Source organism: Danio rerio, chromosome 21 (genome assembly GCF_052040795.2).
Source record: "Danio rerio strain M-AB ecotype USA chromosome 21, GRCz13ab, whole genome shotgun sequence".
NCBI classification, from domain to species: domain Eukaryota; kingdom Metazoa; phylum Chordata; class Actinopteri; order Cypriniformes; family Danionidae; genus Danio; species Danio rerio.
In genome coordinates, this window is record NC_141041.1 from 51,579,934 (window position 1) to 51,606,756 (window position 26,823).

The 26,823-nt window shown below is 42.2% G+C and overlaps 2 protein-coding genes across 9 annotated transcripts in view; both read left to right on the top strand.

The window, feature by feature from the left end:
* The window catches only part of sec24a (SEC24 homolog A, COPII coat complex component), a 113,345-nt gene that overhangs the window by 67,176 nt on the left and 19,346 nt on the right, over positions 1 to 26,823 (top strand). The gene's annotated exons all lie outside the window — the stretch shown is intronic.
* On the top strand, positions 4,605 to 16,653 carry macroh2a1 (macroH2A.1 histone). Of its 8 annotated transcripts, none has more exons than XM_087300243.1 (9): positions 4,605 to 4,797; positions 6,977 to 7,216; positions 7,943 to 8,049; positions 8,709 to 8,891; positions 9,156 to 9,245; positions 11,915 to 12,005; positions 12,370 to 12,459; positions 12,961 to 13,135; positions 14,620 to 16,653. In XM_087300243.1, the coding sequence occupies exons 2-9, from the start codon at positions 7,045 to 7,047 to the stop codon at positions 14,783 to 14,785; spliced, it is 1,074 nt and encodes a 357-aa protein (XP_087156369.1). In that variant the 5' UTR covers positions 4,605 to 4,797; positions 6,977 to 7,044; the 3' UTR covers positions 14,786 to 16,653. The 8 variants fall into 8 exon arrangements, 7 of the variants coding, with proteins under 7 accessions (XP_087156369.1, XP_087156367.1, XP_087156372.1 ...); XM_087300241.1 differs by having other exon boundaries at positions 4,605 to 4,756; positions 7,036 to 7,216; XM_087300246.1 differs by having other exon boundaries at positions 4,605 to 4,756; positions 7,036 to 7,216; positions 11,921 to 12,005.

Below are 26,823 nucleotides of genomic sequence, written 5' to 3' on the forward strand. Positions count from 1 at the left end.
CAGCAAATGCACTTCCAGCTGCAACCCAGTAATGGGAAACACCCATACACACTCACACACACACACACACTCATACACTACGACAAATTTAGTACAACAATTCTTCTTTGTGAAGTTCCTTTATTCACTAATGTGGAGAGGATCATGTGCTCATGATTGCCTGCGGCCCCACATTATCCAATTCATGATTGACCAATCAGACGATTCCTAATCGACTATAAACACCCTCAGCTCCATATCACAGCCATGTTCGTTTTAAAGAATCCCCCTTCCACCCCTACTCCTCCTGCTTTCCTAGATGGTAACCCATCTGGTAACTTCTGTTCCCTTCTCCTTCTTCATTGTTTAATTGAAGTTAAAGACTGAACTGAAGTGTATCACACCACTGTTACAAGTTCAAGGCACAGAGCAGTAGGCAAACACACCTGAGCAGCAGCGAAGCAGAATCACATAAACACATCAGCAGAACTCTATTTTCCCAATTATCTAATGGAGGACACATATTTGGAGAGGCCTGGCCATAATGCTTTGGAGAGGTGTCAACCTAACATCTTTTCATAGTTTATACATAAAATGAAAGCCTCAGCTTAGTTTGCATTGATCATTATGCAAGGATCATATGCAGTCGGCGTATTTTTAAGTATATTAATTATGTTAAGCTGAGTGTGACCCTGCTACTACGAGAAATCAGCTGAATGGATAGTCCAGGTCCACTGTTTAACTCTAGGAGATTTGTATTGAGCCGATAATGAGGTTCCTTGAAGTCAGCATACACCTGCTTTCATCCAACACTATATTTATAGATCAGTGAAACAAGTTAATGCCTGTCTGTGTACAGTACATGTGGCATGCAAACCCCAGAAGGCTGTCCCCTATACTGTACTGTTTGATTGTCATGTTAGGCTATAAGCGCTCTACAGGTGTGGCTTTAGTCAATAAAGCTCCTGTACTTCAGGAATGCTTTCAGAGACCCTTTCAGCTCCTCCAGGAGACAGCAGAAGCAGCTCTGACCATCTTCAGCTCTCCACGAGAAGCACAGGTAAGCAGGTGCACCCCACACATGTATTACTGCATTTAGAGAGATCCAGACTGTGGATTTAACTTGAGTTTTCTCTGACCCAGTGGTACAAGCTGACGTCATCACGCTAAAAAATGTTTTGTTTCTCTATCCAAACATAGACAGCATGTCTAAAAAAAGGCTCTAATTCCCCCTGGTGCAGCTGCGGTACATACAGCAGCAGAGTTTCTTGATTATTAAAGTATAGTTTTAGACATATCAGCTTGGAACAATATCCAATTTTCATTTTCTGTCTTACACCATGCAATGACAGAATATTTCAGCAGCGAATCAGAGCGCAAGATCAGAAACTGAAGAGATTCATCTCTGAGCGAGTTCATACTTTAAGTGAAAAGGGAAGATAAAGAGGCCGGCTGTGATTTCTCTCGGCTCAGACCGCTCTTGTCTGGTCCGGTTTATGGGCAGCTTTTTGCCCATACAAATCCAGACATGGGGCGACACCACAGTTGGGTTTTGTCGACGCTAGTTGTTCGTCATCTACTTGGTATGTCCCAGACCTTAAAGCAAGATGCTAATGGTGTATTCAGATTCAATGATCTAGGTAAAAGAAACTCAGAATGGGTTTAGGATGGTTTACTCAACTGTTTACCCTAGTGGAGTTGTAAAATCTGCCTTTTCCTAAAAAAAGTTGGAGTGAAAGAAATGCTTCAGCAGTGATGCACTATTTGTTATATTGGATTTTTTCTAAAGACTATCTGATGTCATTCACTGCCAACACATTATGCATACTGCAGTGTGTTTATACAGAAGTACAGTGTGTGTTCAGTTGGTGATAGGATTGGTCCGTGTGTACAGTACAGTTATGATAGCACTATAACTCTGCTTCTGTGACACCTCAATCAAAGGAGAAAGAGACATTTCATTATTGAAGGAGTCAGGGCAGAATTAGGACTCATGTTACACCCTGCTTTCAAAATAAAGTTATAAATAAAGAATAAAGTTGTAGAAAGACACAGGTAAGGAGAAGGCTACAAAAACATTTCAAAGGCTGGTAAAAGTGATCTGGAGTGTGTCTTGATTTCAAGCTGCATGAAAAATAACGTCAATATTTCAAATGCATGCATATAGAAGAAATGAATATGTGAAGATTTACAGTAATCTTAAAATAGAATAACTTTATACCTCAGATTAATGAGTTTATTATAAAATTAATGATCAGAATTTATCAAATTTTCTCTCAGTATTTTCTGTGCTTTTGAAATCACTGAACAAGTGTCTGTCTCTTTCTCTCTTTGTCTCTAGAATCTGATATAAAGCAAGACATCTCTGAGTGATCTCCTCTGCCCTGGAAATACAGAAGAAATAAGCTCATCCACACATGTCAGGATCCCCTGAATGAGGAAGACACAGTGAAGGAGAACTGTGAGCTGATAACTGAACACGTCTGTGAGATCCAAGCAGAAGTGGAGAAGCTGAAACCAACACTGTACAAGCTGAAAACATGACTGCTCCTGAGAATAAACGAGCCTCGGCTATCGCTCATACTGTCTTTGCTGCTGCAGCCGTTCTCTCCACTATTTCGGTTATTGCACAAATTAAAAAAGGAGCCTTTCTGACAGACCTGAAAAGGCACTATAGAGAAGAATCCATATGTGCGGGTGCAGCGGTTGTGATTTTTGTGCTTTTCTTTGTGATTGATTTGATTGTTCAGGTAATTATAGCACGGATTGGCCATGATAAGGTGGACAACGCTGTGAGAGAGGTCAAAAACCATTTTGATGAGTACAAAGCAGCATATGACAAATGTCAGGAGAACAGTGTGATAAAACAACTGAAGAATGAGGCATAAGAAGAAAAAGACGAGTGATAGATCGATTGAATGTTTTTGTTATACATTTTAAAAAGTATACAAGAAGATGAACAGTAAACAGTGTGTCCTGTATCCTACACTGATCATGTGTCTCTATCTGATGTGTTCAGACCATCAATAAATCAAGTGTATTCAGATGTGTGGTGTTGTTAAATGGTGTCTACACGTCTCTCTGAACTTGCCTGAAATAAATGACTCATCATTATTTGTGTTAATGTGTTGATAAATGAAAATGTTTTCCTCTTGACTATAACAGAATCCTCCTTTAGCATGTCTCTCTCTATTCACTGGCTGCTGCACAGAACCACTGATCAGGTGTGCTCAGACTCTCCCGATACTATACCTGCACAAATACTTCAGCATAACCAGCAGACCCAACAGGCTTTTTGTGAATCCGTGCTGGAATATGTTTGAGAATCCGCTAATATGCGCAATGGTATACAGCTAACTGCAGTGTGTGAAGCGAACGCTACAGGGCGGTATGATGTCAGAGACAACTTCTGTTCCTTTTCACATCTCTACTGAATGCTTACCTCTGTGATGGAGGGCTTTTCTGGAGTGGTCAGTTTGCTAAGAACAGCATCAGACTTTGGGGGCGAAACAGGGTTTGAGTGTGGCGAAGGACAGTTCTAGAAATCAGGTAAATAAAAGCAGTGTGAAACATGGTAAAAGCACACAGCTGAGATGCATCTTTCTCTTTGTCTAAATGCCAAATCATACACTCTGTCCTCAATAAGAATAAGGTCATTAGTGAGCTTCTTTTTTATTGCTTAAGCACACTTGCTGTATAACACTAGATAAACTTAGAGAACTACTAGTTGATTAAGAGAACACTATGAATGATGGCAGTATGGAACTACCAGTGGTTTGAGTATACTCGCAGTAGATGGCAGTGCAAAGTCAGCATCATTTTCGATTATGGAAATCACAAAGAAATTATTTGCTAGACGTGCTGCAGACTACATTTAGCCAAACAATGATGATTACCGAAAGACTTTACCCCCCATTAAAAAATACTATGGTAATTCATAGTGTTTTTAACCCATATTATAGTAAACTGTATTATACTGCAGTATTACAGTATTTCGTTTTCTCCTAAATCACAGCATTAATGTACAGACGAGAAGTAAACAAAAAGAATGATAAACAACTTTTATTAAATATTCTCATTAGTAATACTTTATGTATTTAGTACAACTCTTTGTTATTAAATAGCATACTGTAACTATCATGATTCATGTCATAATTATCTCTTATCAATATTAAATGTATAATATGTTATATTTATATAAACTATTTGTTTTATTTTGGCTAGAATAACAGCAGTTTTTAATAGTGTTAAAGTCATGTTAAGCTCAATATTATTCACCCCTTCAGCAATATTAGTGTTGGATTGTCTCCAGAACAAACCACTGTTATACAATGACTTGCCTAATTACCCTAACTTTACCCTAATTACCCTAGTGAAGCCTTTACATGTCACTGTAAGCTGAACACTAGTGTCTTGAAGAATATCTAGTCTCGTTGCTCAATACTGGCTAATGACAGGCATAAGCCGAACACAGAGGATGTAAATGTAATAAACAGTAAACAGATTTTTCTCTCTGTTTTCTCTCCGCAGTTTCACTTGTCCTGATCTAATCAGCAGAACAGCAGCTCTCAGACGTCTGATTAATCACAGACACTCAGTAAAGTCTCCACCTGAGCTTTACATTCATTCACTCATTCACCTACAACAGGAGCAGCAGCACATCCCCACATCTCCTTAACCATATATTATCAGTGTTAATGTGTGTTTCATTCCCACAAGACAGAAACTGGAGGATCGGATCTGTTCAAGCTCTCTGTGATCAGCCGAACCTCAAGAAGTGAGTATGATCTGAAGAGCATCTTGAATGAATTGTGATGTGTATTTGCTGGAATCACAGTAAAGTTAGCATCGTCTGACTGATATCCACTGCAACTGCCTTTACAAAAATACTTTTAATTATTATTTTTTGTAGATAAACTTCTATATTTCTAATTAGAAAATTAAATGAATCCAAAAAACAAAAAAGACTAAATATTGCTGGAAGATGTTGAAGAACAAGCCTAAGCCTGAACACAAGTGCAGGACAGCTATACCACTGCATTGGCATGATAGACTACAGCAGCACATGTGCAGACTGAGTTTACTTGTGTTTACTGCATCTTATACTGCTGTTGAACTTTATTGTACTGTATCTGAACTGTGTTTATTCTTCACTGTGTTGCAGTTTTGCAATTGTACTTTATTACTGCAGTCACACTTCTATATACTGCTGTTGTCCTGCAGCTTTACTTTAGTTTACTGCAGTTATTTTTGTAAGGGTGCACTAGTAATACAGTAATAAATAAGACAAAACATTTTTTCATGTTTTAAATAAAGAATGGACAGGAAAATCATTTATTTTAATATTATTTATTCACTGTAAAAATGCAGGGTTCCACACACTTCATTCACATTGTCCCTACACAAACTGATTGAGTTAACTTAACACTTTTAACACATTTATGTGGATCAAACAAAAAAAGTTATCCCATTGAAATCTCAAGAATTATGTTGTTCCAGCTCGTTTTAATTAAGTTGTTTGAACAAGTTAAAAGTTGTGCGCATTTTTAATGCACATCTTCATATTCACTTTCATATTTTTGCGATAATAAAATAATAAAGAATAGTGGATGGAAAATCAGAGCTGCTGAAACGACATCATCAGGACAGCTCAGCGGCGCGCGCATCCGAGCACGAGCCTCATGCGCGCACTCGTCTGTTTCTCGGGAGCGGCCTGTGCTGTGCTGTCAGATGAGCGCACTCTGATCAGTGGACGGTGGAGTATCGGTCATCAGTCGCGGTCATCTGTCCGGTGTGTGTCGCAGCAGTGGACTGAGCTTCTCTGTAAGACTCCAGCTGTCAATCAATCACCTCCGCTTCTGCTTTTACTTTATCTGACGCGCGCGTAGCCGACCACTGACGCACGCGTTCGCGACTGCACTTTCGCTTTCAGGAAGTTCTGCATTTAGACTCGAAAAATATTATAATAAACAACATAATTACCCAGACATAACGTCTCTTAATGCATCGCTGACCGAGACGCGCGGCTGTGTCGTCAGTTTGTGTCGTGCGGGTTTATTTACAGCAGCAAACCGCGGCTAAACAAGGCGATGAATGAAGGGTTGGAGAGCTCTTTAAAATGACTCTACAAAGTTACAAGTAATACAAAGATTACTGCCCTAGACTTAAATGTATTATATAGTTCTTTTATGTGTTTATTATCATTATTAATGCGGGTTTTCAGTGTTTTTGCGTTTTTATTGGGAATATTCACGCAGAAAGGAACAATTACTCTTGCTCAAGTGGCTATAAACCTTTACCAGTCTCTTTCTTCTGAACACTATAGAAGATGTTTTAAAGAATGTTGAAAACCTGAACCATTGACTTCCATAGTAGAAAAAACTAATAGTATAAAGTGAATGCTCCCAGGTTTCCAGCTTTCTATACAGAATACACTGTGAAAATACATGTTAATGGTTGTATTGATTATATTGAGTTGTGAACTGCATTATGGGATGTTGATCTCTGCTCTGTCCACTTCTGATGTTGAAAATTCAACTCTACAGTTTAACAAAAGGACTTTTACTGATGTTTAAAGATTCTGAAATAATACTATAATGTATAATGAATAATCTGTAGAGGAATAGGTGTGGACAATAGCAGTACATGTGCTGCAGTTTATTACAGGGTGTCTGTAGAGTAATATTCAACACTAACACACACTATACAGCGCTGTACACTATTACACACATGCTGAACACACACTCTTACACACTTATCAAGGTTAAAAATGGCTGGAAGAAACATCAAGATCCCATAATGACATTCAACAGCAATAAACTGGGAAAAAGAAAACATGAATATCAGAATATGGAAATCTGCTAATGTATGGATATTCTACAGTGCATCCTCCTTTATGTTCAACAGGAGAAAGAAACGCATGTGCTTTACAGTAAATGCTGAGTAAATGTTCATTTGTGTGTGAACTGTGCCTATAATCAAGCACTGGTGATCATAGTGTGTGTGTGTGTGTGTGTGTGTGTGTGTGTGTGTGTGTACTGACTGTGGTGTGTGTAGAGCCTCAGGATGTCCAGTCGTGGAGGGAAGAAGAAGGTCAGTAGGGGCTCTCGCTCGGCCCGTGCTGGAGTGATCTTCCCCGTGGGCCGCATGCTGCGCTTCTTCAGGAGAGGCCTTCCCAAATACAGGATCAGTGTGGGCGCTCCGGTCTACATGGCTGCGGTGCTGGAGTACCTGACTGGTAAGAGACACACACACACACACACAGATGCACACTCTCACACGTGCACACAAACAGAAACGGATCTTTACCAATGGATTCAAAATGTAATTTAAACTAATTATAATTGAACACAAGAAAACATAATAATTAAAAGTCAATTACAGTAAATCAATAACAGTAACTACAGTAAATATTGCTGTGCTTTTGGACCGTACTGTAGTAAAGTGTATCATAATGTTTGATAATGAATGCTGCATCAAACTGTAGTATTAACTATAGTGAACTAATAAATACAGTAAACGGTGGTGTATTGGAGTGTAATATACACTGTAGTTGTAGAAGACTGCAGCACTGGCTCATTTGTTCATATCAATGTAGTGTTGTGTCCCCATAGCAGGCTGTTGGCTGTGTTTTCCAGCACTCTTCAGTGTATTTTCCTTTGTGTTCAGCAGAAGAAAGAAACTCAAACCGGTTTGGAACGAGTGGAGGATTAGCAAATGATGACAGAATTGACATGGTTGAGTGAACTGTCTCTTTAGGGCTCCTAAAGCCACCGCATCAGGTTGGGTCACTTTCTCAGGCTGATGAAGCTGAATCGGTGTGTGCTTTCGCATATGTCAGAGAAGTCCTGCACTGTGACCTGCTGATCCTCCGCGTCTGTCTGTGTGACCGGTGTGATCTGCTCTTTATGGTGTATAACTCATCATCACCGCATGAGAATCTCTGTATTTGTGGCTCTTTCAGCTGAAATCCTGGAGCTGGCGGGAAACGCAGCCAGAGACAACAAGAAGGGCCGCGTCACACCCAGACACATTCTACTAGCCATCGCCAATGATGAGGAGCTTCACCAGGTACACAATCATCTCATTCACAGAGGGAAACAACCTCATCTACACTGGATCCACAAGCCAGACATTTAACACTAGAACCACCAGGGGTCACTCTATACCTAAACACCATCATGCGGGTCAATTTCACCCACACACATCAATAGTGTTTTAATGTGGCTAAAGAGCATGCTATATCACTGCATTATGATGTCACTGTCCTCACTAAATATATGATATATATATATATATATTTTTTTTTTGCCCTTTTTTTTTTGCCCTTTTTTGTTTTCAAAATGTCCAATATAAGATAAACAAGCCTGCACTGATAACTAGAAGAATTAAAGGAAGTAAATATATATTGGGTGGGCTAATATGATTTGCCAGAGTGCATGTGTGATGCAATAACAGATCTAAGCGTACAGCCTTAACTATCTAATGATTAATTTGCTTAGTTCTATCATTTATAATTTGAATAAGAAAACAACACCAAGAAACTTAAGGTAATCAAAGAATGGTTTTATTAGCTACATCATAGATCAGACTTGATTATTTTTCTTTTCTGGAAGTGGCAGCCTAGAATAAAACGCCACACAGTAGCGACCAAAAATGGAAAATATCCAAAGTTTGATCTTATTCTTACTGAGGTTTTCCTCTTCAGATGTCTGTGTTTGTGTGTGCAGTTGCTGCGGGGCGTCACCATCTCCGCTGGGGGGGTTCTACCCAACATCCACCCAGAGCTGCTGGCCAAGAAGAGGGAGAGCCGAGGGAAGCTGGAGGCCGCCGTCACTGCTCCACCATCCAGGAAAACTAGCAAAACAGCCGCTGTCAGGAAACTGCACAGCCAGAAGCCCTCTACAGGAAAGGTGCCCACTGAACCACTGCTACTGACTAGTGCTAACCCGTCACCAGGAAACCCAAATCAGATGTGGGGAGGGGAGTAGGTTGTTAGGGGTGAGGTGTTTGAATAACACTGGGTTAGTAACTGTACTGTGGTGTTAGTAAGCTAAGTGTACTATGGACTGGGTTTCGGGTGGCCGCTGCGATCGGATGCTATACCAAAGTTGGCGACCTCTGCCTGATGGGGACAGTACTGTATGATGCTGATATATCTGCTGTGTTTCTGACAGAGGCAGTCTGCTAAAGCGTCCGGTGGACAGAGCGCTTCTGCCGGAGGATTCACCGTCCTCTCCTCCAAAAGCTTATTCCTGGGCCAGAAGGTACAGTAGAGCTGCCTGTATTACACTGCTCTCAGATCAGCTGCTCTCCTCCTGAAATACCTCCTGCTTAAACTTGTGTAATATCTCGAGCTGTTAGAGGTGTAATCATCTACATGTTTATTAATGACAAACCTCACTGATGCTCAGCAGTCTTGAAATGTGATTCAACGAGTCGTCAAGCAGTGCTGGAGAAGTTAATTGTAATTAGATGTGTGTTAAGCGTACGTCATCATTGATGGCTTCTCAAACAAGGTAAGATAGCGAGAGATGATTAGTGCATGAATACTGAATCTATTTAAATCTACTTGAAAGCGTGAATACTTCAGAATCAAGACTTAACTTATGAAAGATGTTTGGATTGAGATTTTTTCTGACCTCAGCTCTCATTTAAAGATCATTAAAACTGTTTATTTCAACACACAATAGTCTTCATTTCCAAACCTGTTTGAGTTTATTTCTTCTGATGAACACCACAGATAAGATATTGTGAATAATGCTGTAAACCTGTAACCATTGACCTCCACTGTATTTGTTTCTCCTACTATGGAAGCCAATAGTTCAGGTTTGCAGCTTTTTTCTAAATATCTTCTGTTGGTGTTCAGCAGAAAAAAGAAACTCATCAAGTGTTTGGAAACACTTCAGGGTGAGTAAATAGTGAGTAAATCTTTATTTTTGGGTGAACTAACCCTTTAAATATGACAGACCTGTGGGGGATGAGATGATTGACAGGTGTCGTAACTAAGCAACAGTGCGGTGCGTTAATAAGGAAGCAGATTGTCCCAAACCTCTTCTGTTCCACACTCATAAGTGTGCACCCTGCTGTACCCTGCTGAACTCAATGACAGTGAAATCTCTAACCTGGTTAACCCTTGAGCTGATCAGCTTATATGAGCTGACTTTAACCTTACAGTCGCTGTAGGTGTGAGCGCTGTGTAGATATAATATAAATGACATAAATGATTCTCTTCTGTCTGGTTGTAGATGAAATATTCACACCGTTTTAGGGATAGAAAAATGAATATTGGGTCATTAATGACTGTCCATCATGTTCTCTGCTTCTCTAATGATGTCCTTGATCCTCTGAAGAGCCTCCATTGAAGCATCATTACATCAGCAGCCGTGTCTCCAGCAGCTCAACCTTCATTTATAATGTGACCGTAATGCTTTTGTGTGTCAAAAATGAGAGATTTGAAGTCAAATATCTGCATCCAGATCAGCATCAGCTGAAGTCTTGAGCTCCCTGAGTTTGACGTCATCCACACGTGACACTTTCACTATCCTGCAATCTGTAAACAATCTGTAGCAGCAATTCTGCACACAGCGAGTGTCAATAATGAAACCAGGAAGAGAAAACAGTTCTGACATTTCCCTGCGGTCGTTTTAATTCTCGCATGGGTTGCATCATCAGATTCTCGCTCCTATTGGCTCTTGGATTGACGCTCATCACAGCTAATGATGAAGGAAAGTGTCTGAAATCTTCTAACATAGCCAGAACATCATCTGAGGGAAAATCTGATCACAACATGCACCAAGCGACTGTCAGCCAATGATCAAAGATCAACAATTTTAGCCCAGGATTTCAGGACTCTTTGAGGATTTCCCAATATTGTCTCAGATGACAGAATCGTGGCTGCAGTCTGACAGATAACGATATCTGTGTCCAAACCAGCAAAAGATAAACAGCGGTTTGTTTTGAGTGTCTGCTTTTCTCCCTGCATTGCTCTCCTGTAACCAGCAGGTGTCCTCAGTATAAGGTTGCTAATGCATCCGACCAGTGAATCCAGCTCGTGTAGTCCGTCTTATCAAACAGTGGATTTAGCGATCACAGTCAGTGTAGTGGAATAAAAACAACACTAATGATCTTCTCCAGCATTTTCCAAAGAGGAAAATCAGAAACTATATTTAATTCAGTTCATCTTTATTTCTCTAGCGCTTTTACAGTGTAGACTGTGTCAAAGCAGCTTCACATAGAAGATTATAGTGAACTGAAGCTGTGTCAGTCCAGTGTTCAGAGCTGAAGTTCAGTTCAGTTCAGTTCAGTTCAGTTCAGTGTGGTTTAATCTTCACTTATGAGGGTCCAAACACTGAAGAGCAAATCCACCATGCAGAAACACAAGTCCCGAACTATAAAAGCCAGTGGCGACAGCGAAGTAACAAACTTCACCAACTGACCAAAATGTAGGAGAGAAACCAGGAGAGAAACCAGGCCCAAACTATACTGGATGCCTGCGGTTCTCTAAGTGTTAAGCTTCAGAACTCTGCTGGTGTTTTACATTCAGAATGAGTTTTAGGATAATGTGTGTCATGCACTAACCATTCCTACACACAGATCTATGTGTGACATGTGCGTGTGACATTTTCAGGAATAAACCTTCTTTCTTTCTAAAATATGACCTAACATTTGTGGAAAAATCAATAACAGCTGATACCAACTCTCTCTCTCTCTCTCTCTCTCTCTCTCTCTCTCTCTCTCTCTCTCTCTCTCTCTCTCTCTCTCTCTCTCTCTCTCTCTCTCTCTCTCTCTCTCTCTCTCTCTCTCTCTCTCTCTCTCTCTCTCTCTCTCTCTCTCTCTCTCTCTCTCTCTGTCTCTCTCTCTCTCTCTCTCTCTCTCTCTCTCTCTCTCTCTCTCTCTCTCTCTCTCTCTCTCTCTCTCTCTCTCTGTTGTGTAGCTGCAGGTTGTTCAGGCTGATATCGCCAGCATAGAGAGTGAAGCGGTGGTTCATCCCACCAACTCCAGCTTCTACATGGGTGGGGAAGTAGGTAAAGTAGCCGCCGCCTCCACACACATCACCACAGTCAAACTGAAGGAGATTATTCAGTGTGCTAGTGCTAGTGCTAGCCTTGTTTCTAGAGCAGATATCTAAAGAGCTCCTGACAATCACAAACGACTGCTTGTGTGTTTTATGCATATACAGTGTATTCTGTCAGATGGCAATTCAGTCTGACCAATCAGAGCACAGTATGGCCATCTGGCTAGTCAAAACAGAGTATGGCCATGTGACCATTCAGAGCAGAGTATTTGACTAATTAAATTCCATTTCACCAGTCAGTGTGTGTGTGTGTGTGTGTGTGTGTGTGTGTGTGTGTGTGTGTGTGTGTGTGTGTGTGTGTGTGTGTGTCGTAGGCAGCGCTCTGGAGAAGATCGGAGGAAAAGAGCTGTCAGACGCTGTTCTGGAGCTGCGCAAGAGCAACGGCCCCCTGGAGGTGGCAGGAGGTACTGACGCTCCTCACTGACGACACGTTCACATTACAGCATATATTCATTCTCAGCTATGAGTCAGTGTGTGGGATTATTAGAGCTGCTCTGTAATACTCCAGCAGAACAGGCGTGGCCGTCTACACGTTCTACTCTTCAACTCAGACTGTGCGTGTCCACCGAAGGGTTTGTGTGCTGCAGATTGGCGAGCTGAGCGCTGTAGTGTAGTCTGGCTCTGAGTTTCAGATCTCCTAAAGAGCTCTCGCTGAGGGTGTGTGTGTGTTTGGGCTGCTCAGCTGTAAGCACTCAATGTAAACACACACTCAGAGTAAACTAACACTTCGGTGGACACACACACTCACTGACACACTTCTTGTGCAGTTTTTTCCTGTCACAAACCGACTAATGAAAACGTAGCCGACCGAGCCTGTCCTGGTGGACTAGTCGATGATTAGGGGACAGCCTCAGTGTGTATATACTGTGTGTGTGTGATCTGTGTTTACCCGTGTCTTACTGTAGCCGCCATCAGCTCCGGGTTTGGTCTTCCGGCAAAGTTCGTGATCCACTGCAACAGTCCGGCGTGGGGCTCAGACCAGTGTGAGGAGATGCTGGAGAAAACCGTCAAGAACTGCCTGGCTCTGGCGGACGAGCAGAAGCTGCGGTCGGTGGCGTTCCCCTCCATCGGCAGCGGCAGGTACAGATACAGCCACATAAACACAGGACGCAGGGGGATTAGGTCAAGTAGGATGAGATGCTGGACTGACGTTTATGATGATCCTGGAACATCACTCCTGTTTGAAGATGTCCAGAACAGCTGATAGGCTTCCTACTCTTAAACCTAACCCTAACTGTTAATTATAGTCAATAACAGGGGCTTAATAGACACACAACAATAATGTAGAAGCACATCATACTGTCTCTAAACTTTACATTTACTGTAAATTTAATCCTTAAAAGGGATTGGCTGTGCACAAAGACTGTCAAAAGCATGAATAAGAGTTCCTATTTCTCAAATCATACACACCATCAGGGGGCGCTATTCTATGGTCACCAATGGAAACTATGACCTGGTGGTCATGTCTGGTACTGCACCCTAACACAGTCTTACCTAATGCTCATTTTTTGAGAGATCAACTTCATCTTGGAGATATGCAGATTCAGATATTTAGCTTTTCTGTTAATTTAAACAGATTATATAAAATACATATTGTATGAAATATATTATAATATACATTTATTGATTTATTATTTTCATAAACTTAAAGGCACAAAACTTTTTCACATGTCCTCTGTTGTCTTTAAAATGAAAGCATGATTAAATCTGTGCACTGAAGTGTTGAAGATCGTCAGTCATTTAAGCTGAACACGTCATTTTCATGTCTATCTTCAAATAGCAGAGCCGACAGTTCAGGGGTTAAACTGTGTTTTAATGCTGCAAACAAATAAAAATAATTCTATAACCTAGTTATTAAGATTGATGAGATGTGTGTAAATGTGAGCAGACACATATGAGCATTCAATATAAAAACACTGCAAACAATTGTTTTCTTATTTAGATTTTTTGCTCTGCTTTGTCCAGATATATTTTAAATCAAGATGCATGTTGTAGAGCACAGGTGTCAAACTCAGTTCCTGGAGGGCCGCAGCTCTGCACAATTGAGTTCCAACCCTAATTAAACACACCTGATCAAACTAATTGAGTCGTTCAGGCTTGTTTGAAACCTACAGGTACGTGTGTTGAAGCAGGGTTGGAACTAAACTGTGCAGGGCTTCAGCCCTCCAGGAATTGAGTTTGACACCCCTGGACTAGACTCAAGTTTTCAGAAATAATGAGTCAACAAGAAGTGAGATTTTCCTTAAAACAAGCAAAATATTCTTGTTTTCACTATAAAATAATATTATTCAGCTTGTTTTAAGAACAAACTCACTTCATTTTGACTCATTATTTCTGAAAACGAGACTATGTTGTGCTTGTTTATGAAATGCTTCTCGATTGAAGACGTTTCAGATATCTGGACTAGAAACAAGACAAAAACTCAAAGCAAGAAAAGCATGTTTCAGGATGTGCAAACATGAGCCTCCTGTATTAAACACACTTCACATCAGACCAGAGCGTTCACATTTTAGGCATTTTAGACTCACACTGAGCTTCATTCTCTGGTTGTGTGTGTTTTCCAGGAACGGCTTCCCGAAGCAGAAGGCCGCTCAGCTCATCCTGAAGGCCATCTCCAGCTACTTCGTGACCACCATGTCCTCCTCCATCAAGACGGTGTACTTCGTGCTGTTTGACAACGAGAGCATCGGGATATACGTGCAGGAGATGGCCAAACTCGACAGCAAATGAGACTCTGGTGAAGGAAAACAGATGATTCACGGTTAGAGATGAGGGTCTTCTGGACTGCACTACACTTGATGAATGAATATGAGATATGCTTATGATGTATAAGGGAAGTTCAGGGATAAACACATCCAACATGATTAAATATGCACTGAAAATGGAGGCAGTTAAAGCGGTATTTCACCAAAACATGATCATTTACTGTCTGTTTACTCTCCCTCGAGTGGATTTAAACCTTTATGAGTTTCTGTCTTCCGTTGAACTCTAAAGAAGATATTTAGAAGAATGTTAGAAAGTCATTGACTTCTAGAAAAACAAATACTGTGGCAGTCAACGGTTACATGTTGGGAACATTTTTCCGGGGCTGCAACAACGAATTGATTAAATCAATAAAAATCAATTACTGAAAGCGTTGGCAATGAATTTCATGATCGATTTGTAGTGTCGTGCGACACGGATTTTTGATTATTAACTAAACACTAGATGAGTGCGGAGCGGAGTGAACTATGTCTTGTCTCTCTCACGCACTGATGCAGAGTTCAGCGCCTCACAGACAGGGATGACCAAAATGTTTTGAAGTGAGGACAGTAAAGTCCCTGGTGCTGCAGTTTACTTATAGCTTGACAAGCATGTCAAGTTAACGTTAGCTTGTTTACCCTTAGAGCGGCAACTGAATAAGTCAAACTGAGCTTTGGTACGTTGGCTGACGCTGAGCCAGAGAAAGACACATCAAATCATCACAGTTATGCAGTGTTTTAACCACCCAATGCTTATTTTATGTTTTAGACATGTAAATACACACAGGCACTAGTGAAACAGCACATGCAGAGTGACAGTGGAATCTATTCTTCTGTAAGTTCACCAGACACTCGCATGTATTTGGGGAGTAACTGGTGAATTTAGTGCTGAATCCTGCTGTTCTGCTTTTATGAATGAGGCAAATGAGCGGCTGCAAGTAAACATGGCCATGCCCATCTAACATTATTATCACGATCACTTACTCACTTAATCTGCAAGTGATGCTTAAAACCTCTTTCCGAGATTACATCTCATTAAGATTATTTTTCTGACCCCATAAGCGAATAATTTAGCTTGTTTTAAGTAAATAATCACTTAATTTTAGCTGTTTTTTCGCAGAAAACAAAACATAATTTCTAATGCTATTTCAAGTGTGTGTTGTGTATGCTGATGTAAGATTTTTTATTTGGATTGAAAACAGGACAAAACTAAGTTAGTTTTTATTTTATTAATATTATTATTATTATAACAGCTCAGGGATGAGCTTTATTGAATAAATTCATTTTTTTAAAATGATTTTCAGTTTTTTTTTGTCATTCGATTCATCAATAAATCAAATAAATAATCGACAGATTAATTGATTATTAAAATAATCGTCAGTTGCAGCCCTACATTTTTCAGAATATCTTCTTTTTTGAGTAAAAAAGCTTTGAGAAGAGGACAGAATTTGCAATATTAGGTGAGCTGTCCCTTTAAGGGATTCATCTAAGCACACTGGAAAACAGATGTAAGTGGAGTTAAATGGTTCTGAACGGGCTGAATTTAAACAACCAGATTGAGTTGAACATTACTAACGTTAATTTGTTTGGTTAAATTCAACTCAAACAACTTAATTTATCAGAACTCCTTTGTTCAGAGTGTGAAATATGGGTGAAATGATGAGATCAACGGGATATTTTTGGTACTTTATGATGACAGCAGCTGTTGTTTACTTGTGAACGGGGTTGGGTTTATGTTTGTTATATTGCTGCATAATTTAATCTCTTATTTCTTCTGTTCTGTCAGTGTATCGCCAATGTTAATATGCAAATGATGTGCCTGAAATAACTAATTTATAAACAAACATTAATCAGGAACTGTGTGACTTGTGTAATTTCTGACTACCGCCAGCAGATGGAGATGCTGTTCAATACACACTTCACACAAACACTCATACACACTCATTCACACACACACTCATACACTAGTGCCAGTGTAGTTGATCAGTTCCCCTATAGCGCATGTGTTTGGACTGTGGGGGAAACCGGAGCACCCGGAGGAAACCCACACCAACACGGGGAGAACATGCAAACTCCACACAGAAAAACCCACTGACCCAGCCGAGACTCAAACCTGTGACCTTTTTGTTGTGAGGCGACAGTGCTGACCACTGCTCCACCATGACACCCTGTTTTGAGAAATAATGAGTGAAATTGAAGTGAGTTTTTCCTTAAAACAAGCAAAATAATCTGAGATTGGGGGAAGAGTACAGAATTACTTTAAGGTGAAGGCAGGATTATTCCTCTTCCCCATCGTCAGAGTATTCTGCTTGTTTTAATGAGAAACTCTCTTCATTTGACTCATTATTTCTGAACACTATATGTTTATCTTGTGCAGAAATTGCTTCGTGATTTCAGTATGTTCAGATATCTGCACTGGAAACAGGACAGAAACTCGATCATTGTTTGGGTGTACAGGACAGATAAAGCGTAGAGAAGCTCCTTTGCATCTTCATCTGCGGTGTTGATCTTCAGATCTCCTCAGTTTATTCTCCTCTGATCCTGGGGTTCTGCTGGTCAGCGGCAGGTCAGTTTCCCAGCGGATCTGCATCAGACCTCCTCCAGGGGCACATCTGAGCTCTAATCCTCAGGAAATACGGCCGCTCGGCTCCGCTCTCCACTGCAGGGAAATCTCCCAAACTCAAAGCATCTGTAGGCCGTCCTGCTTTCCCAGAGCTCAGCCATGCTATTTTCCTCCTCGCATGTAAAGCGTAAGCCCAGCGGGGGCAACGTGAAATTAAAACAAACATCGGTGGGATCAGCCCGGGTAAATACGCAGTCATCAAAGATGGCGCTGGTGTACATGAAAGCGGCGTAATATATCCGCCATTCTGCAGCCGATCTGTTTAATCACCGCTCATGTGCAGAGAGTCAGCGCAATATGCTTAAAGCCAACATGAAGACGGCAAATCCTCATGTGGAATGAGTTCACTTCTGAAAACGCTTTGCTTATTTAGGGCTCCTTCAGTGTTAAAGTTCAGATATGAGGCTGTGTTCATGAAAGCAGCGGCTTTATACAGACATCAACACCTGCAGATGGAGTTTAGAGAACTCTGATGATAATTATACAGTCTGCATAGCACTGAATATACCTACAATAACCTTTATTTAACCAGGTAAGTCAACTGAGAACCAGTTCTCACTTACAATGATGACCTGGCAACAAAGCAGATCCAGTATAAAGCAGCAGAGACGCGATACAATAACAGACGCACAAAAGCAGATAACAACATATAAAACCAAGGAAGAATTCAACACAAGCACAGGGATCTGATACTGATGATTCAATTAATCTTTATTTCTCTAACGCTTTTACAGTGTAGACTGTGCCAAAGCAGCTTCACATAGAGGATTATAGTGAACTGAAGCTGTGTCAGTCGTGTTCAGAGCTGAAGATCAGTTCAGTTCAGTTCAGTTCAGTTCAGTTCAGTTCAGTTCAGTTCAGTGTGCTTTAATCTTCACTGCTGAGAGTCCAAACACTGAAGAGCAAATCCACCATGCAGAAACACAAGACCCAAACCAAGCAGGACAGTGGAGGAACAAACTTCACCAACTGACCAAAGTGTAGGAGATAAACCAGGAGAGAAAAGCCACTATAATAATGACTGGATGGACTTTTAAAGATGATAGAGGAATGAAAGTGTTGAGCTTCAGGGTCTGCTGTAGATGATTCCAGGCATCAGCAGCAGAAAACTAAGAAGAGGAGCGACCAAATGAAGTGCAAGTTTGGATATACAAAGGTTAATAAAACTACTAGTACTACTAGATTTCGACATGTTTCCTGAATGCTAAGATGTGAATATAGTGGAGTTTTCCCAATAAGAGTTTGATAAATGAACAGAAACCAGTGAGTTTGTGGACGTGATTGAAGAGAAGGCCAGTTCAATACAGCTGACAGTGCTGAGCATTAAACAGCGCAGCAGCTAAACCCCACTGCAGCATGCTCAATAACATCCACTGTGTGAAGAAGAGTGTTTGAAGCTGATCTGTAAATTAAATCTCCATAATCCAGAGTTGGTAATACTGTTCATTTGACCAAATGCTGCTTTGAAGAGTGCCTAAAGGAAGATTTGTGTCTATAAAGAAAACCAATCCGGGCGTTATATACAGAGAACAGAGGAGGACCAAACACTGAACCTCGTGGAGCACCAGCGACGATTAGCTGATATTCATACATTCATTTTCTTTTCAGCTTAGTCCCTTTATTAATCAAGGGCTGCCACAGAGGAATGAACCGCCAACTTATCCAGCTAATGTTTCACACAGCGGATGCCCTTCCAACTGCAACCCATCACTTGGAAACATCCATACACATTCACCCTCTTACACTACGGACAATTTGTCTTACCCAATCCCACTATAGCGCATGTGTTTGGACTGTGGGGGAAACCGGAGCACCCAGAGGAAACCCACACCAACACGGGGAGAACATGCTAACTCCACACAGAAACACCAACTGACCCAGCCAAGACTCAAACCAGTGACCTTCTTGCTGTGATCGTGTGTTAAGAACCAGTTCTTCTTGCTGTGAGGTGAACGTGCTACCCACTGCGCCACCGTGCAGCCCTGCTGATATTAATATCAGATGATAATATATTAATATCATATTCTTAATGATAATAAGAGTGTGGCGACATAAAAACACACACTGTTTACTAAAATAGCTCATGTTCACATTGGCCACACAAGAAAAACACTTCATTAATGTCCTGCATACTGTCACCTCACTGCACAAACTATTGAATACGAGAAATGAATGAATATATTAAATATTAATATTTAATATTATAAATTATCACTATTATTTTGAGGATCAGTAGACTGTTATATTATTAATAACACAATCTGCATAGCAGTGGAAGGAGATAAATGGAGAACAGAGGAGGACCAAACACTGACCCCTGAGGAACACCGGGGATGATTAGCTGCTATAGTCAGGACAGAGACTCAGAAACACACACAGTTTCCTAAATGCTCATGTTCTGGGGTGATGTTCTGCGGTTTCTCCTCTCTATCACTATATGTTGTGGATTCCAGAGCTCTGTGGTCAGCAGACAGCGGTTCTCCATGCCTGCGATGCTTCACTCAGACAGTGCGCAGTGGACCTTCACCCCTGGCTCTAAATGGCCTGTCCTGTGTGTTTTTATGGGTCTGTGAGGGTCTGGAGGTCTCCGAGTGCTCCGGGTTAATCTCCAGCCAGATCAAAGGGTCATCTCCACTGATAATGCAGCGTTCCCTGATATCTGCTAATGGTTAAACACACGGCGGGATCGCCACGACTCTTCACACGGCACGCCTGAACATGCAAACCACACGCTCCAGGGTGGAGAAGAGCTCAATCAGGACATGATCATGGAGAACAGCTCACTTAACACATGATCACGGTCAGAGTCATACACATGATTTAGGACAAAACCGGCTAGGGTTTGAAGAGTTGAGTGAGTGTTTCATTCTTTCCACACCAGATTTTGTCATAGATATATACACTAGATATCACATACAGACCCTGAGCATGTGTTAATAGCGCCGCCATATTTGTACAGGGCTCCTAACACAACTGTCACTCAGCCGCACTGGTCAAGACTAAAGCCAGAGTGAAGATGCTGGACTTCAGCGCTGTGTACGGGTGTAGGAACCAGCAAACACAGAAAACAGCACAAAGGCAGAACACTTCACAGGGAAGATGTTTCAGGACACAGATTAGACCAAATGTAACAGAGAGGGGTGATAATACATCTCCATGCACACAAACACACACTCTATATCAGCAGTGCTCATGCGCTCACTGATCCATCACTGTAGAGAAGTGATGTACAACTATAATATTCCTCATTTAAACAAATATTAGCATACTGACCAGCGGGAAACTCCTGATCATACATATATATATGTATGTGTGTGTGTGTGTGTGTGTGTGTGTGTGTGTGTGTGTGTATATCTCTGGCTCTGGATTCATTTCAAAGGAATGTGTTTGCCACCCTGTACCAAAATGGCGGCTCTATTGATGCATTCTTTCTAGTAGGCAACAACAGTGTAGACGACATCTAGTGTAAATATCTATGAGATTTTGTTCATCAGCCCCCGCCAGCATTTCAGGTGATTTTCAACCCTTAGAACATTCCCTGCTGTGAATATATTGAGCATATTATATATCAAAATAACACATACAAACATGTATAACAGAGGTTAGGGAACTAGCACTCGTCAATATCTTGTGATTTGTGTTTTTGTTTTCATTGATTTCTGCTTCTGAACTGCATTATGGGAGCTGGATCTGTCCTCCAACAACATTTCATGTTGAAAAGATTGAAAAAGTGACTTTCATTGACGTTTATAATAGTTTGGAGTGATGTACAGAGCCTGGATCAGTGTTCACAAACATCTACTGGTACTTCTACTGTTATTTTACAAAGAAGTAATTCTATATATGAGTCTGCATGTTCTCCCCGTCCTCACACACACACACACACACACACACACACACACACACACACACACACACACACACACACACACACACACACACACACACACACACACACACACACACACACACACACACACACGGTGAACACAGGTTACCCTGAAACCCCTCAGTGTGGGAACTGTTGTGTCTTAACGAACAGACATCAGCAGCCCAGAGGCCTGAAGCAGTGACTGAACAGTAGAGTCCTGCTCATGTGTGGTCTGACCACTGCGTCTCTCACACACTCCTGATCTGTCTGTGTGTGTGTGTGTGTGTGTGTGTTTAGGGATTTGGAGGATCAGGATGACCTGCTAATCCACAGAGTCACAGCATTGTGTCATCTGCAGGAGTGTGTGTTCATTAAGAGCCTGACACCTCCAGATCCAGCACACACACACACACACACACACACACACACACACACACACACACACACACACACACACACACACACACTCGTGGGACAGGACCCGCTTAACATTATCTCGTCAGACCTGTCAAACACTCACGCATACAGATACACATCATGCAGACACACGCACACACACAAAGAACACACTCACATTTACACACACACACTAGAACAAGAGCACAGACAAATGTAATCACACACACACAAATGCAATTACACACACATACATATTCACATACGCACACACATATTACAAACAGGTATAGGCCTAAACACACACACACAAACACACACACACACACAATCATGCACAAACGTACTTACATACACATACATATGCACACACACACACTATGACACACACACACACACACACACACACACTGACTCACTCCTTCACTCACTCACCCACAAACACAGAAACAGATACACACATGCATGGACATAAAGCACACACACACACGCACACACAATCACACACAAAAAGCACACACACAAAAAGCACACACACACACACACGCACACACAATCACACACAAAAAGCGCTCATATACACACATGGACACACACACACCTCGGCCAGGCCAACAAAAGAGCTGTGTGTACATTCGCCCGGGGCCATGCAGGATTTGCGAGGACAAAAGCTCCCTAACAAGCGCTCATGCATGTGTGCAGCTCCACCCGTGTGTGTGTGTGTGTGTGTGTGTGTGTGTGTGTGTAGCGGCTCTGAGCTCATGCATTTTGCAGGACTGCTGGCTCCGGCTCCAGCTCCGGCTTCAGCTTGGGCTGCTCTGGGCTGTTTCTGGATCAGATCAGACTCATCATCGGCCACAGGAACATAATGAACATCACAAACACACACCAGAGCGTCCCGAATCACACACCTCCCTAATATACAGCATGTGGAGAATGTGTTTACTTGAAGAAAGCAGGAGAGTGTTCACTGAGGAAAGGCTCCGGCAAGTCAGAATTAAAACTCTCCCCGGTGAAAGCCTGATGGTATAATGTTATTAGTAGAAGTCAGAAGTCATGATCGGCCATTTTGATTGAGAAAACAGACACTGCCTGACACGCAGGAGCCGAACACACACTCTCGTTTCAGTCAGTGTTTGTCTGTTTGGTGTTCATGCGCAGCTTGTTGGTCCTGACAAAACCCAACATGAGTCGAGACAAAGTGACAACACGGCTTGGTGTGTACGAGCCCTAACAGATGCCAAATTACTCAAATAAATGAGCAAACAGAACCAGCATGAGTACAACACCACTCACTCAGCAGGAGACAACAACACTCACAATCAGCAGGAGACAACACCCCTTACAGAGGAGAACTTACAACCCAGAGACCCACAATAACAAAACATCTAACCTCAGGGTGCCATAGCTCCTCCCCTTCATCATCAGCTCCTCCCCTTCATCATCAGCTCCTCCCCTTCATCATCAGCTCCTCCCCTTCATCATCAGCCCCTCCCTTTAATCATCAGATCCTCCCCTTCACCATCAGCCCCTCCCCTTCATCATCAGCTCCTCCTCTTCATGATCAGCTCCTCCCCTTCATCATCAGCTCCTCCTCTTCATCTTCAGCTGCTCCTCTTCATCATCAGTATCTCCTCTTCATCATCAGCTCCTCCATTTCATCGTCAGCTCCTCCTCCTCTTCAGCTCCTCCTCCTTTTCATCATCAGCTCCTCCTCCTCTTCATCTTCAGCTGTTCCTCTTCATCATCAGCTCCTCCCCTTCATCATCAGCTCCTCCTTTTCATCATCAGCTCCTCTTCATCATCAGCTCTTCTTCATTATCAGCTCCTCCCCTTCATCATCAGCTCCTCCTCTTCATCATCAGCTCTTCTTCATTATCAGCTCCTCCCCTTCATCATCAGCTCCTCCTCTTCATCATCAGCTCTTCTTCATTATCAGCTCCTCCTCTTCATCATCAGCTCCTCCTCTTCATCATCAGCTCTTCTTCCTCATCAGCTCCTCCCCTTCATTATCAGCTCCTCCTCTTCATCATCAGCTCCTCCTCCTATTCATCATCAGCTCCTCCTCTTCATCATCAGCTCCTCCTCTTCATCATCAGCTCCTCCTCTTCATCATCAGCTCCTCCTCTTAAAGGGACGGTTCAGTGTTTGTGTAAGTTCTGTCTTCATTCACTCAGGTGTTGAGCTTGTTTAAATCCTTCAGGATATTCTGTTGAACACTACAGAAGATCTCCTGAAGAACATGGTCAATGATTACAGGTTTCCAACATTCTTCAAAATATCTTCTTTAGTGTTAGACAGAATGTCTGCAGGGAGGGTACATAATGAGTGGGTGGTGATTTCGTGTCAACTCTCCCTTGATGAGCAGATTATCTCTGCTGTGTGACATCAGCAGGTGCCTCCTCCTCCTCCTCCTCCTCCTCTTCTTCTGTGGTCTGCATCTCTTATTAAAGCGCTGTGAGTCTGACAGAGAGCAACAAAGGCTTCAGGATGTCATTTAGCGCCGCAGAGGTCAAAGTGCACAGGAACAATGAGGGTAATTAACAGCTTACAGGAGAATATGAGCTTGCGACCTGACATCTGAGTGATGGAGACTGAAGCAGACGCTCGGTGTCGAGTCTGAGTGTCTGTGAGATGACGGCTGCTCATTTATTCCACGCTCTCTTCAAACTCTTCATTCTGATTGGCTGGACGGTGTGCAGGAAACTCATTAAGGCACAGGTAACCGCAGTCAGGTTTGATCACAGCTATTAAATGAGCTTCGAGTGGTAACCATGGCAACACAAAATTACCATTATCACAATAATAGTATATTAATAAACGCATCACAGACATGCGTGATCAATTACACTTCATCATATTGAGTCAGAGCCAGAATATCTGCTCAGGATCTCTCTCATTCAGTGTCATTCATTCATTCATTTTCTTGTCGGCTTAGTGCCTTTATTAATGCGGGGACGCCACAGCGGAATGAACCCATTAATAGTGTAGTCGCTGGTTCGAGTCCTGGCTGGGTCAGTTGGTGTTTCTGTGTGGAGTTTGCATGTTCTCCCCGTGTTGGCGTGGGTTTCCTCCGGGTGCTCCGGTTTCCCCCACAGTCCAAACACATGCACTATAGGGGAACTGATCAACTACACTGGCACTAGTGTATGAGTGTGTGTGTGAATGAGTGTGATTGGGTGTTTCCCAGTACTGGGTTGCGGCTGGAAGGGCATCTGCTGCGTAAAACATATGCTGGAATTAGTGGCGGTTCATTCTGCTGTGGCGACCTCTGAAATAGAGACTAAGCTAAAGTTAAATGAATGAATGAATGAATATCTGGTATTTTTCCAGTATTGTGCAGCGCTTGCTGATGAAGTCGACTCTGTGTGATCTCACCAACACCAACATGTGCTTCACCAGGGTCTCACTATATACTCTAAAATATAGGTCAAAGGTAGCTAATGTATGTTTCTATGAGCTATTAGATATTTACACGCGCGCACACACATGCTCTCTCTCATGCGCTTCCTTCCTGTCTGCTGATTCAACAAGAGACTGAACATGTTAAGATTATAACACAACTCTATAGCTCAGCAAATGACCATTATAAAGAGTTCCACAATCAGCCGCTTGCTGTGTTAAATGATTAGCTTCAGTGTCAGGCGGTTCTTTGCATTTAAAATCCTTTAACGCACTGCAACCCCTTGATGATCCTTCACTTACATCAGCACAGATGCTGCCATATTTCAGAAGCACACTGACAAATGACGGCTAAACAACTCCTGAACACACTCCTGTGAAGAGCAGAGGACAGAAGGAAACTGTAGGAGCAGTAACACACACTTTCATCATGATCTGCTTTAATCACCGCTGCTGTCTCAGAAGAGGAGCGTCGTCTAGACTGAGCGGCTGCGTCTCATAATCCCAGAATATCCAGCAGAATCAATCTGAAACTGGAGACGCGCTGCACTCCTCAGTGTGTCTGTGGATTAATGTCACAATGCCTGGGACTGTCAGATATCTCCAGCAGCTCACCGTCTCTGTCCTGCGACTCCCTTCAGCATTATTCATCTTCTGCTGTCGTCTGTCATCCGCGGCGCTGTATTCCTCTGGAGATTCATCTTCTGCTAATTGCAATCGCTTTACTGTATTCTGAACCGATATTGCTCATGGTTTAGTATTATTACACAAACTAATCTGAATATGTATTAAGATGATGTACATATACACACACATTCACCGGCCACTAGTACACCTCACTAGTACCGGGTCAGAACTGCCTTAATCCTTCATGACAGAGATTCAACAAGCTACTGGAAATATTCCTCAGAGATTTTGCTCCATGATAGCATCACACAGTTGCTGCAGATTTGTCGGCTGCACATCCATGATGCCAATCTCCCGTTCCACCACATCCCAAAGCTGCTCTATTGGATTGAGCTCTGGGGACTGTGGAGGCCATTTGAGTACAGTGAACTCATCGTCATGTTCAGCAGTCTGAGATGATTGAGCTTTATGACGTGCTGCGTTATCCTGCTGGAAGTAGCCATCAGAAGATGGAGACACTGTGCTCATAAAGGGATGGACATGGTCAGCAGCAATACTCAGGTAGGCTGTGGCGTTGATGCTCAATTGGTACTAATGGACCCAAAGAAAATCTCCCGCACACCATTACACCACCACCACCAGCCTGAACCGCTGATACAAGGCAGGATGATCCATGCTTTCATGCTGTCTGAGCCGAGCATCTGAATGTGTCAGCAGAAATGGAGCCTCATCAGAGCAGCAACGTTTCTCCAATCTTCTATTGTCCAGTTTTGGTGAGTCTGTGTGAATTGTAGCCTCAGTTTCCTGTTCTTAGCTGACAGGAGCGGCACCCGGTGTGCTCTTCTGCTGCTGTAGCCCATCCGCCTCAAGGTTGGCCGTGTTGTGTGTTCAGAGATGCTCTTCTGCAGAGCTCGGTTGTAACGAGTGCTTATTTGAGTTACTGTTGCCTTTCTATCAGCTGGAACCAGTCTGGCCATTCTCCTCTGACCTCTGGCCTATCAACAAGGCATTTGTGCCCACAGAACTGTCGCTCACTGGATATTTCCTCTGTGTCGGAGCATTCTCTGTAAAGCCTAGAGATGGTTGTGCGAGAAAATCCCAGTAGATC